At 53.8% G+C, this 14,424-nt stretch overlaps 1 protein-coding gene across 1 annotated transcript in view; it reads left to right on the top strand.

Annotated features, from left to right (window-relative positions):
- Window positions 1-14,424, top strand: part of SLC39A11 (solute carrier family 39 member 11) — a 91,791-nt gene that overhangs the window by 35,187 nt on the left and 42,180 nt on the right. The window contains exon 6 of the mRNA XM_077787397.1: window positions 12,996-13,166. Within this exon, the coding sequence (XP_077643523.1) occupies window positions 12,996-13,166 (171 nt within the window). The remainder of the gene's footprint in view (window positions 1-12,995; window positions 13,167-14,424) is intronic.

The following is a 14,424-nucleotide window of genomic DNA, read 5'->3' as shown; positions in this document are numbered from 1 at the left end:
CTCTGGAGCGGGGATTTCTCCCTGCCAGGGAAAGAGGGATCTGCGGCAGATGGTGTGAACCGCCGGAAAGCCGCGCTGAATTGCCAATTAAGTGTAATTAAAACGGGGTTCGTTTGTTTCTTTGGCTGCCGGCGGCGTCGCTTCCCTTGGTCCTGGTTCCTTCCCTGCTCCCAGGAGCTGCCCGCGGATCCGTGGCACCTGCAGGAGGTGCTGGCGCTTCGAATCCACCCTGCCTGGGGGGCTTTTCCCAGCCAGCATCCCACTCCGGGCCGGGAATGGGAGTTCCATCCCACAGGAGGCACTTCGGGGGGTTATTCTGGTTTTGTTTGAAATGGGGCTTGGAGCAACCTGGGATGGGGAAAAATCCCTGCCTGTGGCTGTGGGGTGGAGCTGGATGAGCTTAAAGATCTCTTCCAAGCAATGCCATATTCCATCCTTTCCCAGCTGGATCTCAGCACCTTTCCATCCTTTTCCAGGAGGATCTCAGCAGCTTTCCATCCTTTCCCTGGTAGATCTCAGCACCTTTCCATCCTTTTCCAGGAGGATCTCAGCAGCTTTCCCAGCTGGACCTCAGCACCTTTCCTCCCTTTCCCAGCTGGATCTCAGCACCTTTCCATCCATTCCCAGGAGGATCTCAGCACCTTTCCATCCATTCCCAGCTGGATCTCAGCACCTTTCCATCCATTCCCAGCTGGATCTCAGCACCTTTCCACCCTTTCTCAGGAGGATCTCAGCACCTTTCCTCCCTTTCCCAGCTGGATCTCAGCACCTTTCCTCCCTTTCCCAGCTGGATCTCAGCACCTTTCCATCCATTCCCAGCTGGATCTCAGCACCTTTCCTCCCTTTCCCAGGAGGATCTCAGCATCTTTCCATCCTTTCTCTGGTAGATCTCTGCACCTTTCCATCCTTTCCCAGGAGGATCTCAGCACCTTTCCATCCTTTCCCAGCGGGATATCAGCACCTTTCCATCCTTTCCCAGGAGGACCTCAGCATCTTTCCATCCTTTCTCTGGTAGATCTCAGCACCTTTCCATCCTTTCCCAGGAGGATCTCAGCATCTTTCCATCCTTTCTCTGGTAGATCTCTGCACCTTTCCATCCTTTCCCAGGAGGATCTCAGCACCTTTCCATCCTTTCCCAGCGGGATATCAGCACCTTTCCATCCTTTCCCAGGAGGACCTCAGCACCTTTCCATCCATTCCCTGGTAGATCTCAGCACCTTTCCATCCTTTCCCAGCTGGATCTCAGCATCTTTCCATCCTTTCCCAGGAGGATCTCAGCATCTTTCCATCCTTTCTCTGGTAGATCTCAGCACCTTTCCATCCTTTCCCAGGAGGATCTCAGCACCTTTCCACCCTTTCCCAGGGGGATCTCAGCAGCTTTCCCAGCGAGGTGGCTCGGGGTGCTGGGTGCCAAATCCCTGCAGATTCTCCCTTGTTTCCCGCTCCCTGTCCGTGTTTTCCTGCTGCGGGGCTGTCAGACACATCAGGGGTGCAGCAGGAGCAGCCTGGGGTGCTGAGTGGGAGGGATTTCCCACGGCAAGGCAGCTGAAGGCAGTTTGGAGTGATCCTTTTTGGGAACACAGGAGGCAAATGGAAAGAGGAGGATTTTTTTCCATGTGTGCTCCCGCTCAGCTCCAGCTGAGTCATCCCTGCATTCCCACCTCGGGCTCAGGGACATCCATTTCCCTTGGATTCTGAGGAGGAAAAAGAACCCAGCTCCTTCTGCCATAAACCCCAGGAGTGCTTCAGATCCTTGTTTTATAGAGAATGGATTTTGGGGTGGTGTTTGCTGCCCTCCCCCAGCTCTGGGGGATTTGGGATTGGTATCAAGATATGCCTGGGATTTGGAATTTGGGATGGTTGTGAGAATGTGCCTGGGGTTTGGGGTTTAGAATTGGTGTGAGGATGTGCCTGGGATTTGGAATTTGGGATGGTTGTGAGGATGTGCCTGGGGTTTGGGATTTAGAATTGGTGTGAGGATGTGCCTGGGATTTGGAATTTGGGATTGGTGTGAGGACGTGCCTGGGATTTGGGGTTGGTGTGAGGATGTGCCTGGGATTTGGAATTTGGGATTGGTGTGAGGATGTGCCTGGGATTTGGGATTTAGAATTGGTGTGAGGATGTGCCTGGGATTTGGGGTTGTTGTGAGGATGATGCTGGGCATGGTTTTGTTCCCTCTGTGGGGACAGATGTTGTCCAAGCCCTGGAAAGTGTGTGCTTCCTGCAGGGCTGGAGTGAGGGAATCCTGCTGGTCTCCCTGGAGCCACCCTGGATTCCTGGGCTGGAGCCACAGCCTGTTTCTGCTTCTGCCAGAGACAGGAGTTCTCATTTCAGAGCTCTTCATCCCAGGTCCATAAATCAGAGTTTATAGGAGGAAAAATCCCAGGCCCGGAGCCTGAGCCTTGTCTTCCCAAATCCTCCCTTTGGCCACGTCGCTCCCAGCCCTGGCTTTGCTTTTATCCCTAAAATAGGAACATGGAACACGGAACAGGGCTGGAGAGAGCTGCTCTCGGAATAAAACCAGGATCCTGTCAGCAATGTGGGCAGTGGCTCCTGCTCAGCCAGCAGAGCTCATTTCAGTTCCATTTCCCTCCCTGTCGGTGTTTTCTGCTGCTGATTTTCCCAGTGGGAGATGGGGAGTCTCCTGCTCTCCTCCCCGTGGGATTTGTTGGGATCCAGCCCCTCTGTGGGGCTCAGGAATGTTTCTGTTTAACTTCCCAAGGGATCCCACCACTGGCTCCTCTCCAGGAGCTGGGCAGGGGGTGCAGCTGGGGTGTGTGCAGGTGTTCTGGGGGTGCTGGGATGGTGGCAGGGCCCTGAGGGAATGGCAGGAACATGTGGGAATGGCACAGGGGGAGCAGCACAATCCCCAGCTCCAGCCTTATCATCCCAGCCTGGTGCTGCCTGGTTCCTTAACAGCCCCTGATAAATCCCACTTTTCTTTTCAAGTGGTTCTGAGTGGTTTTTCCTGCCTTCCCTCAGAGGCTCTCTGTGTCTGATCCCTGCCAAGGCTGGGAGACGCGAGCGTGGCTCAGCCCTCGGAAATGATCCGATTGAATTAACTGGGATGTGTAAAATTTCAGCATCAAATGGTTCAGCCAAGCACTTCATCTGCTGGGAGCTCTTTCAGGAGCTCTTGGAAGGGAGCAGGAGTTGGTTTGCTCAAAGGACCTGGTGCATGTAATGATATTGAGTGTGGTGCTGCCGCTCCTGCCTCAGGAATTAATCCTTAAACACGGAGCTGTGAGGTCAGGGAGGGTTTGGGAATTAATCCTGTGTGCTCTGCCAGGGTTTGGGAATTAATCCTGTGTGCTCTGCCAGGGTTTGGGAATTAGTCCTGTGTGCTCTGCCAGGGTCTGGGAATTAGTCCTGTGTGCTCTGCCAGCCCGTGGCACCTAGGGACCAGCAGCACCTCGTGTTGTCACCACGTGCTGTGTCAGCCCTGGCACCTGGGTTTGGTCCTTCCCTGGGAGCAGCCCTGGTGGCACCATCCCCGGGAAGTTCTGTGCCTTGCCAGGGAATTCCCCCCACCCACTGGGGACTTGTGGGGGGGCTGGAAGCTTCTGGGGCTCTTCATGGGCTGGATTGGTCCTGGAGTGATGTTTGAGGAGGGATTTGGGTGTTGGGCTCTGGCTGAGGTTTGAGGAGGGATTTGGGGATCAAGCTCTGAGTGATTTTTTTTTTTTTGTGGTGGGATTTGGGTGTTGTGCTCTGAGTGACATTCAGGAGGAATCTGAGTGTTGGGCTCTCAGGGGTGTTTGGGGTGGGATTTGGGGGTCAAACTCTGAGTGATGTTTTGAGGAGGAATTTGGGTGCTGTTCTCTGGGTGATGTTTTGAGGAGGATTTGGGTGCTGTTCTCTGGGTGATGTTTGGGGTGGGATTTGGGTGCTGTGCCCTGGGTGATGTTTGGGGTGGGATTTGGGTGCTGTGCCCTGGGTGATGTTTGAGGAGGGGTTTGGGGGTTGAGCTCTGAGTGACTTTTTTGTGGTGGGATTTGCTCCGAGTGCCATTCAGGACCAATTTGTGTGTTGAACTCCCTGTGTTTGGTGACTGGGACCCCAGTTTGGTGCAGGAGGGAGCTGATGGGGCCAGTGCTGGGGCTGGCACGGTCCAGGCTGGGGCTGGCATGGTCCAGGCTGGTGCTCCAGCACCCTCCTCCTCCAGGCTCCAGCCAGATGCCAGGAATGATCCATGGGAGCAAGAGGGAGTCAGTGGTGCTGAGGGGAGCAGCCTTTTCTGGGAGCTCCTGTGCATGCCTGGCTGCATGGAGGCCCCAGACAAACCCCGAGTCTCTGTTTATGTTCCTCTGAAAGCCTCAGCACAGGCAGGCACCTCTTTGATCCGCCAAAAATGTTGGAAAATGAGTTTTTTTTCCATGTGGGGCCAGCAGGTTGGGGCTGCAGTCACACACCCTGCACAGGGGGGTCCTGGCTGTGCCATTCCCACTGAATCCCAGGGCTCTGGAGCATGGGAAGCCTGTGCTCTCTGCTCAAGCACCCTGAGCCTTCCTAGCAGTAAATAAAAGCTATTTTTAAAAAGAAATCCTTATTTTGACCATAGTTGGGCAGCTGCACAGAGCCTCTTTTCCAGCATTTCTGTTGCCTGAGTGTAGCCTTCCCAAGGCTTGCTTTTGCCCAGCTTTGGGGGCTCATTCCCAGCTTTTCCCTGGCAGTTTGGTTTGCAGCTCTGCTGGGATCCGTGCTGTCAGAGGTGTGAGTCCCAGCACTGAAGCCGCTTTCCCTGTACCTGTCTGCAGCCATCCCCCAAAGACGTGCTGTGCCTAATTACTGGCACTAATTAAAACCTCTCCTGGAGGTGGGAGAGAAGAGCAGCAGCGCTTCCTGTGTGGCAGCAGATGCTCCCTACCACCCATCTGCTCCTCGGCTTCCAGGCCCTTCTGTGCTCCCTGGAATTCCTCCTGCAGTGGGAGAAGGATGAGGAAAACAAGGATGTGGGGAGGTCTGGAGGAGGAGGTGGCAGCAGGGAATGGATTTGGCTGGGAGGGGTGCTTGGAGAGCAGTGACACTGATGGCTTCAGCCCCAGGAGCTGCCAGAATTCCTTGGAAAAAGGCTTTAAAAACAGGGAAAGCTGAGGGAAGACATGGCTGGAATCCTTGGAAAAAGGATTCTTTAAAAGAGGGAAAACATGTTTGGAATCCTTGAAAAAAAAACCTTTAAAAACCAGGGAAATCTGACAGAAGGCAAGGGTGGAATTCTTGGAAAAAGCGTTGTAAAAATGGGAAAAGCTGAGGGAAAATATGGCTGGAATTCTAGGAAAAAATATTTTAAAAAACAGGGAAAGCTGAGGGAAGACATGGCTAGAATCCTTAGAAAAAGGCTTTAAAAACCAGGGAAATCTGAGAGAAGACAAGGGTGGAATCCTTGGGAAAAGTCTTTAAAATGGGAAAAGCCGAGGGCAAGCAGGGGTGGAATTCTTGGAAATAGCCTTTAAAGCAGGGAAATATGAGGGAAGACATGGCTGGAATCCTTGGAAAAAGGATTCCTTTAAAACAGGGAAATCTGAGGGAAAACATGTCTGGAATCCTTGAAAAAAACCCTTTAAAAACCAGGGGAATCTGACAGAAGGCAAGGGCGGAATTCTTGGAAAAAGCGTTGTAAAAATGGGAAAAGCTGAAGGAAAAAATGGCTGGAATTCTAGGAAAAATCCTTTAAAAAGCAGGGAAAGCTGAGGAAAGACATGGCTAGAATCCTTAGAAAAAGGCTTTAAAAAAACAGGGGAAATCTGAGAGAAGACAAAGGTGGAATCCTTGGGAAAAGTCTTTAAAATGGGAAAAACTGAGGGCAAGCAGGGTGAAATCCTTGGAAATAGCCTTTAAAACAGGAAAATCTGAAGGAAGACATGGCTAGAATCTTTGGAAATAACCTTTAAACCGGGAAAGGCTGAGGGAAAGCAGGGTGGAATCCTTGGAAAAGGCCTTAAACTAGGGAAATCTGAGGGAAGACAAGGGTGGAATCTTTGGAAAAAGCCTTTAAAATGGGAAAAGCTGAGGGAAGATATGGCTGGAAACCTTAGAAAGCCTCTGAAACAGGAATAGCTGAGGGGAAACATGGCTGGAATCCTTGGAAAAAGCCTTTAAACCAGGAAAAGCTGACGGAAAGCAGGATGGAATCCTTGAAAAAGGCCTTAAACCAGGAAAAGCTGAGGGAAAGCAGGGCTACAATCCTTGAAAAAAAGCCTTTAAAGCAGGGAAATCTGAAGGAAGACATGGCTGGAATTCTAGGAAAAAGCCTTTAAAGAAGGAAAGGCTGAGGGAGAGCAGGGTGGAATCCTTGAAAAAAGCCTTTAAACCAGGAAAAGCTGAGGGAAAGCAGGGCTATAATCCTTGGAAAAGGCCTTAAACCAGGAAAAGCTGAGGGAGAGCAGGGTGGAATCCTTGGAAAAAGCCTTTAAACCGGGGAAATCTGAGGGAAAGCAGGGTGGAATCCTTGAAAAAGGCCTTAAACCAGAGAAAGCAGGGTGGAATCCTTGGAAAAAGCCTTTAAAGCAGGGAAATCTGAGGGAAAGCAGGGTGGAATCACTGGAAAAAGCCTTTAAACCAGGAAAGGCTGAGGGAGAGCAGGGTGGAATCCCTGGAAAAAGGCCTTAAACCAGAGAAAGCAGGGTGGAATCCTTGGAAAAAGCCTTTAAAGCAGGAAAGGCTGAGGGAGAGCAGGGTGGAATCCATGGAAAAGGTCTTAAACCAGAGAAAGCAGGGTGGAATCCTTGGAAAAAACCTTTAAAGCAGGGAAATCTGAGGGAAGCTGGGCTGGAGCCCTTGGGAAGCCGAGCGTGCTGTGCCGGGGTGAGGAGCACTCCTGGCATCCTGTGGGGCTCCAGTTCCCACGGCTCTGGATTTTGATCCAGTTTCTCATCCGAGCCTTCCTCATGGGCCATGAAAGCAGGAAAAGGAGAGGCTGGAGAGAGGGGTGGGCACGGGGGCTGTGGAAAAAGCCTTTAAAAGCAGGGAAAGCTGCTGAGCCTCCCTCAGCCTTTGGGTGTGGAGGATGCTCCTTCCCGGGTGACTCCCCTGGGATGCCCAGCCAGGGTCTCTGGGGCTCCCTGGGGATGCTTCACCTGCCTGGCTCCGAGCTGGAGCCCCGGTGGGTGGATGCCAAGGGCCCCGTTCCCTCCATCTGCTCCGAGCTAATGGAGCATCCAGGGTTTGTGGAGGGGAGCTGAGCACAGGGCTGGGATTGCCTGTTGGAGCCTTTGGGAATCGGAGATTTTCCAAGTGATTCTGATTTATCTCAGCTGTTAAGGGGGAGGATTTCACTGCAACTCCTTTGTGTTCCTGGGGAAGGGATGTCATCTCTTTGGGTAATTGTTCCTTCTCCCCTTCCCCATGCCCAGACAAGGGTCAGTGCAAGCTGTTCGACTCTCCTGCTTTTCCTGGGACAGCAATAACCCAGAATTCCAGCTGCAGGGAATAAGGGGTGTCATGGGGCTTGGAGAGGAATTTGGAGCAGCTTTTTTGCTGCTCTGCTGCTCCCTCCAGGTGTTACCTGAGCTTTGAGCAGCCGCTCCGGTGGAGTTGGAATTACGCAGCAGATGAACATTTGAGGCTTTTCTGCCTTTCCCATATTCATCAACACCAAATAATTTCCACAATCAGCCAGCGAGCAGCAGTTAATTAGGGATTTTAATAAGTCTGTGGTGCATCTGTGCTTGGCACTGCCTCTCCTCCCCTTCTCCCACACCTGAGAGATGGGAGCTGACAAATCTGAACAGGGGAACCAGTTCAGCTGAAGGAAGAATTCCTGGAGTCCCCAAGCTTGGAGATCTCTCCAGAGCCTTGTTGGAAGGATTGGATGAGGAAATGGGTGGGGGAAAGATGGAGGAGCTGGGAATGGTTTTCCTTCCAGCATCTCCAGCCAAGGGAAGCTCCAGATTGTCCCTGGTGAGTTTGTTCCAGCACAGAGAGATGTTGCCTGGAGAAGGAACCTGTGCCAGAGGGGACCAGCCCCTCCTGCCCCCGGGCTGTCTGCAGGGGTTTTGCAACTAAACTGGGACTGAACCAGGTCCTAAACCCCCTCAGAGGGGCTGCGTGGGCTCCAAAGCTGTGCCAGGGGGAGTTTGGGCTGCCTGGAGCACTCTGAACTCCAGGGTGTGGGAACCCAGAGCTTCCCTCTGGCTGCCCTGGGACCCTGGCAGGGGTCAGGAACCCCCTGGACAGAGCCCCCAGAGACACTGGCTGTGATCTCTGTCCATGGAAAAGAGTTTTCAATCTCACAGGGTGAATTACCAGCTCTGAGTGTTTGATATCAGTAATAATTAAGTGTGGCACGGGTGCAAAAGTAAAATTTTAGGATTCTAGATGAGGGGTCCAAAGGGGACAAGCTGGAGGAAATTGGGTGTGCCTTGTCCTTTTTCTCCTTCTTCATGCCCTCCATGTGTCACTGTGGTGTTGGCATTTTTCTGTTGGTTCAGGCTGGGGACACACTGTCCAACGTAGGTGACAGATATTGGCACGTTCTTGTAAATGCAGCCCAGGGAGTTTCTGGTATTTAATGTTTGTCACATCCCACTGAGGGCAGAGCCCCACACGCTGCCCTGCAGGACAGAGCTGGGCAGGGCAGCAGAACATGGTAGAGATAAACAGAATAAACAACCTGGAAACCAGCACAGACCAATTCTGGCTTCTGCTTTGGCAACTGGGCAGAAAGACAGAGACTTTCTGCAATTTTGGAATCATCAATACCTCAGATTCCAGCACAGGGCTTAGGAGAGGTTAAAGCCAGGCCTAGGTGGGAGGAGGAGAAGGGTTCTGGAGCAGGTGTGGAAAGCTGGAGAGCTCCAGGGTGTGGATTTGGAGCTGAGGGAGTGCAGGAGCAGGGCTTTGGAGCCCAGAGTCAACAGAGCCTCGGTCTGTTTGTGCACCAGAGCTGAGCTCACGGCTAATGCAAACAGTTTTCATTAAGGAATAATCAAAAATAAAAAGCCTTTTCACATGCTGATAAGGAGCCGGTCGGTTTTTTCACTTCAGCAGCAGTTTAAGCCATGCTCAAAGCCATTTATCTTTTCTCCAGTGCTGGCTGCAGAGGATATGAAAAATGCAGCAGGCTGCACATATGTAATTAAACTTTTGGCAGAATCTTTGCCCCGCAGCTTTACTAAGAAATTCAATAATGATAAATCGAGTGGAGTATCTAAAGGACTTTTTGTGAACAAGATTTAAAATAATGTCTGTGGCACTGAGAGTTATTTGCCACCTAATTGTCTTGGCACGGCTGTGGGAGCAGCCTGTCTGTGGTGTCAGCTCTTCTTTACAGCCCAGCCCTTGTTCTGCTCTTATCTCCACTCCAGTTTGCCATTGAGGCTTTCCTGATTCCCAGCCAAGCCCGTGCTTATCCCTAATGACTGTTTTGTTCCCCCAGCCCGGCGTTTCCAGCTGGGAACGCTCCTGTCCCGAGCTGGCACTGGTGGCATCGCTGCTCTGTAATTATCCTTTCCTTTTTATCCTCTTTTCCAGCAGCACGTGGCAGTGGAGCCCATCCCTCGAGGCGGCTCTGTGTGGCACTCCTCTGAAAACGATGCCGGGATTGTCTCCCTGCTGCCTTTATCCCTGGCTCATCCAGGGGTGGTTTATAGGAGAGGTGATTTTGTGTTCAAACTGTCCCTCCGAGCCCCTCCTTGGCACTCCCCCTAGAAAAGCTGCACCAATTCTTTTTCATTCCCACAGGTTTTCCCTGTTTTCCTCACCCTTGTGGCATCTCCCCCATCCTTTGTCACCACTGGCTTTGGAGGGACTTCAGATTTCCTCAGAAAAGGCAATTTTTCATAGTTTTCCCCCCAATAAGCAGATTAATTAAAAATAATAGATAAAGGAATCATTAACAAGGTGTCTGATCAAAGTGAGCTGGGACTGAGCACCTGAGGAAGTGGCCGTGAAGCAACAGGGCTGGGCTGGGCTTTTGGTTTTGTTGGTTGGTTTCAAACTGAAAGACAGGAGGATTAGATGGGGTATTGGGAAGGAATTCCTGGCTGCAAGGGTGGGGAGGCCCTGGAAGAGAATTCCCAGAGCAGCTGTGGCTGCCCCTGGATCCCTGGACGTGTCCAAGGCCAGGTTGGAGCAGCCTGGGAAAGTGGAGGTGGATCAAGGGGGGTGTGTGTGGTTCCTTCAGGGGGTGTGGTACCACCAGGGTATCCCACTCCCAGTCCCATCTGCCTGGATGATGGATTGTGCTCCTGGAAGCAGCCTCATGCTTTGGTTATTCCTGGGGAACAGGCAAAAAATCCAATCAGTCTGTCCCTCCAGAGGGAGCTGGGATTGATTTTGTGAGTCCAAGGGCTGAGAACAAAGGAGCACTTTATTTATTTTCCTCAGAAATCGATTCCTTATTTTGTTTTTCCAGCTCTGAGAGGGGCCCCTTTTGCCAGGTGTGTGCCAGCCCTGCCAGCCCTGGCCTGGGAAGTTGGTGCTGCCTCCCTGTGCTGGGTGGGGGATGAGGATGGGAGCTCCAGATGTGTCTCTCCAGATGTGGATTGATCCCAGAGCGCTGGGAGCTGCTGAGCAGCAAATGCAGCCTGGGGCTGGAGGAATTCCTTCTAGGAATTGGCTTGCAAGGAGCTGATGTGCTGGGAGGAGTTTTAAAGTGCCCAAGGGCAGGGTTAGATGGGGTATTGGGAAGGAATTCCTGGCTGCAAGGGTGGGGAGGCCCTGGAAGAGAATTCCCAGAGCAGCTGTGGCTGCCCCTGGATCCCTGGAAGTGTCCTAGGCCAGGCTGGAGCAGCCTGGGACAGTGGGAGGTGTCCCTGTGGAGCTGGATGGGCTTTGAGCTCCCTTCCCACCCAATCCTTCCATAATCATGGGCACTGCCCCACTGGGCACTTCCATCTCTGCCTAAACATCTGGGATCTAATGCTTTTATCAATTTATTTTCATTTAAAAATTGATTTCATTAATGTGCAATGAGGGTTTTTCAGGTGAAGGCACCGTGTCCTTTTGGAGTGAAAGGAGCAGCAGGTGACTTTGGAATGCCAGGAGGAAAGAAGGAGAGGAATTGTGGAGAGCAAGAACGGAGCTGCTCATCCTGTCCCCATGGCAGGGGTGACACTGGATGAGCTTTGAGGTCCCTTCCCCCGCAAGCCACTCCATAATTCTGTGATTCTGTGAAAATCTGCCGTGGCTCTTGTGGTGTTTTATGGAACACTTGGATCTTTCTGGGGTTTTGTCACTTGAAGGTGACTTGTCTGCCCAGAATGCTGAAATTCTTTGGTGCCAGAGGAGGATTCCTGCCCCTCTGCATCCCCACTCCTGCTTTCCATGGGCCACCAGGGAGCTTTGGTGACCCCATTCCCTGTTCTGTCTGCTCTGGGGTCAGCCTGGGCAGTGCCAGCTCAGGGTGGGGCTGTTTGTGGGGCCAGGGGACGCGTGCCAAGCAATTGCATTAACCCAGAGCAGTGCTGGGAGCTTTCCGTGGGAGCTCCGTGCCGGGGCGGCCGCAGCCTTGGCTGCCCCTGTGCCAGGGCTCGCCGTGCCAGCATTCCCACAGTGCCCTGGCCGGGCTGCTCCCTGCCATCTGTTTGTCCTTGTCCTGCTTCAAACAAAATATTTATCCTTGTCCCCACGGGCTGGAGCGGAGCTCTGCCACCGAGCGTCACAGCCCGCGCTGGCGGCCGGGGACAAGGACAATATCTGCTGTGTTTGCAGAGTGCTGTGACAGTGGCTCTGTGCTGGGGCCAGCCAGGGGTGCTGCTGTCACCTGTGACACCAGGGAATGCACAGGGCCCGCTGCTGCCCAGGGCGGGGAGCTTTTGGGTTGTGGCACCAAAAATCCAGGGGATGTGGCCTCAGCTGGGCCTGGGGAGGCTCAGGCTGGGATTCCCTCGTGGGAAGGGTGGGCAGGTGCTGGAAGGGGCTGCTCAGGGAGGTGTCACCACCCCTGGAGGTGGCCAAGGAAGGACTCAGTGCTCTGGGGATCGGTCACGGGTTGGACTCGATGATCCTGGGGGTCTGCTCCATGCTGGGTGATTCTGTGCAAACACCTTCAGCTCCTGCTTGTGGTCCCTGTGCTTTCGGAGGCCTGCAGGTGTCTGGTTTTGTGTCACAGCTGGCATGATGTGCAGTGTTGGTGACACCTCTGCCTTCCCCAAGGTGACATCCCTGGATTTGCAGCAGCCCCGTGGTGCTCAGGTCCTTACCTGGCTCTGGAATCCCACCCTGCCATGGGTGATGTGCCAGTGGGCACAGCCTGCTTCCCCGTGCCAGGGCAGCTCTGGCATCCCATCAGAATGGTTTCAGACAGCTCCCTGCGCTGCCCAGACAAAACCTTGGAGCTGGGGGGGTCAAGGAGCAGGAGGGAGAATTTTATAATCCACCTGGGGAGAATTACAGGCAGTGTCAAATCTTGGCTTGGCTGGGGGAGGCTGAGGAAGCTGAGCTCATTTCTTGCCCTGGTTGTGCTGAAGGTGCTGGGTGGGCTTTGCCTGGATCCTTCCACCCTGCCCAGCCTGGATTTGGCCTCAGGTTTTTGGAATTTGGTTCCAAATAACTGACTGGAAGAGAGCTGAGAGCACCAGTCCTGCTGGAAGCAGAGGCTTGGGAGAGCCTGGAATTACCCAGAGATCCAAAGAACAAATGTTTTTGGTAGTGGAAGAAATAATGGCTAAATGCAGCTGTTCTGGGAGGGGCTGAAGTCCAAAGGAAGATTTGGGGGATTTTCTTCATCAGTAAAGGCCTTGGAGCTGCAGGCCTGGCAGGTTTGGGATGGGGGCATCACCCTCATCATCCTCATCCTCCTCATCAGCCCCAGAGCTTGGCCCAGCCAGGCTGGAGCTTTGCTGGGACCAGGATCCCTGGAGGAGGAGGAGGTGGAACCTTGGGGTCCCCCTGAGCTCTGCAGTGTGGGGAACCCCTGCTCTGCTTGGTTTTATTACTTTTCTTTGCTTTTTCCTTCTGGGAAGGGGGGCAGGAGCTGCCCAGCTGTGCCCACCTTGGCTGTCCCTGGTGTTTTGTGTCCCCACCTTGGCTGACCCCGTGTTTTGTGTCCCCAGACAAGGCTGAGAACGGGGAGCCCTACCAGAGGAGGAGGGCAGCGGGGTCCCCACTGTCCGAGGGCCCCCCGACATTCCTGGCACCCCGGGACGGAGCCCCCCAGGCCGGGAGCAGCAGCTGGAGGAGGATAATGCTGATGATCCTGGCTATCACCATCCACAACATCCCAGGTGAGCCCATCCCTGCTGCCAGCAGCCTCTCCCTGCACAGCTCCCACGGATCCCAGCTCCCCTGGCAGATGGCACTCGCTGAGTGGGCGCCTCTGGCCACGATCCCGTTCCACATTTTGTGGGGCTGAGCCACGTGAGGCCTTTGGCAGCAGGAGCAACGTGGGGAGGGGGCTCGGGGGGAGCCTGGAGCAGCTGCAGCCTGCCTGGTGCCAGCCCAGGGTGGGTGGGAGTTGTAATTGCCAAGGGTGGCTTGGGAAAGGTGGCAAAGCCTGCTCCCCTTGAGCCTCCCTCTGCCTGTGGCCAGCCAGAGATCTGGGATCAGTCTCTGCAGGGGGATCTGCAGATCCTGCCTCAGCGTTTATTTCCTGGACAGTGGGTGGAAAACTGTGGAGCTGCAGGTCCTGCCAGGCTGGGCTTGGTGGGGCTGGCAGAAGAGATCAGAGGGTGAGGAGATGGATTTGGGACAGCTCAGCTGCTCTGCAGTCCTTGGGGATGTTGGAAGTAAAATAAAGCAACCTTTTCCAGGGCTTTTCTCCTGGCTCCTTCCCCCTTCCTCCTCCTCCTCCTCCTCCTCCTCCTCCTCCTCCTCTACTTCCCTCGCCTCCTCTGCTCCGTGCCGGGCTCAGGCTGGGTCAGTCCAGGGAAAGGCTTCAGGATCTGTAAATTTGGGAAGGAACCAGGAAGGTTTTGGAGAGAGCCATGTTTCCTTGGGTACTGGCAGTGTGGAGCTGCTGGGCTCGGGGCTCCCTTGGACCCCCACACCTCCCCTTGTGCCTGGTGACGTTGGGAGTGACTTTCTGCAGTGCCAGGACATCCATGCTCAATCCCCCTGGGATGCCCTTCCACGGTGGGTGTGGAATCCCAGCTCCTGGCTTTCCCTGGCAGTGACAAAATCCAAGGGAACACACGCAGAGCTCCTGGCTGCTTCCTCCTCCTCCCTTCCAGCCTCCTGGTGATCCTGGGCTGGGAATTGCCTCCTTCCAGCTGGCTGTGGGCACCTTTGGGTGCTCGCTGTGCCCCCTGGGGCAGGCAGCTGCCTGGGGCTGGGTTATCCTGATAAGAAGCTGGGAGTTAATGATTTGCTGCTCTTCTTGCATCACCAGCACGAGCTGTTCCTGGGCATGAACCTGCTCCAGTTTGTCATCAGCAGCAAAACATTTCTCCCTCCTCATCCCTCTTTTTTGAATTAATTGGAGTGGGATCATTTGGGTGCTGCGGTTCAGCTCCAGGTGTTGCTGGGAGAGGAAGGTGCCTGGCA

The sequence above is a fragment of the Lonchura striata genome, chromosome 19, assembly GCF_046129695.1.
Source record: "Lonchura striata isolate bLonStr1 chromosome 19, bLonStr1.mat, whole genome shotgun sequence".
Taxonomy (NCBI): Eukaryota; Metazoa; Chordata; class Aves; order Passeriformes; family Estrildidae; genus Lonchura; species Lonchura striata.
This window is presented reverse-complemented; position numbering and strand designations above follow the sequence as displayed.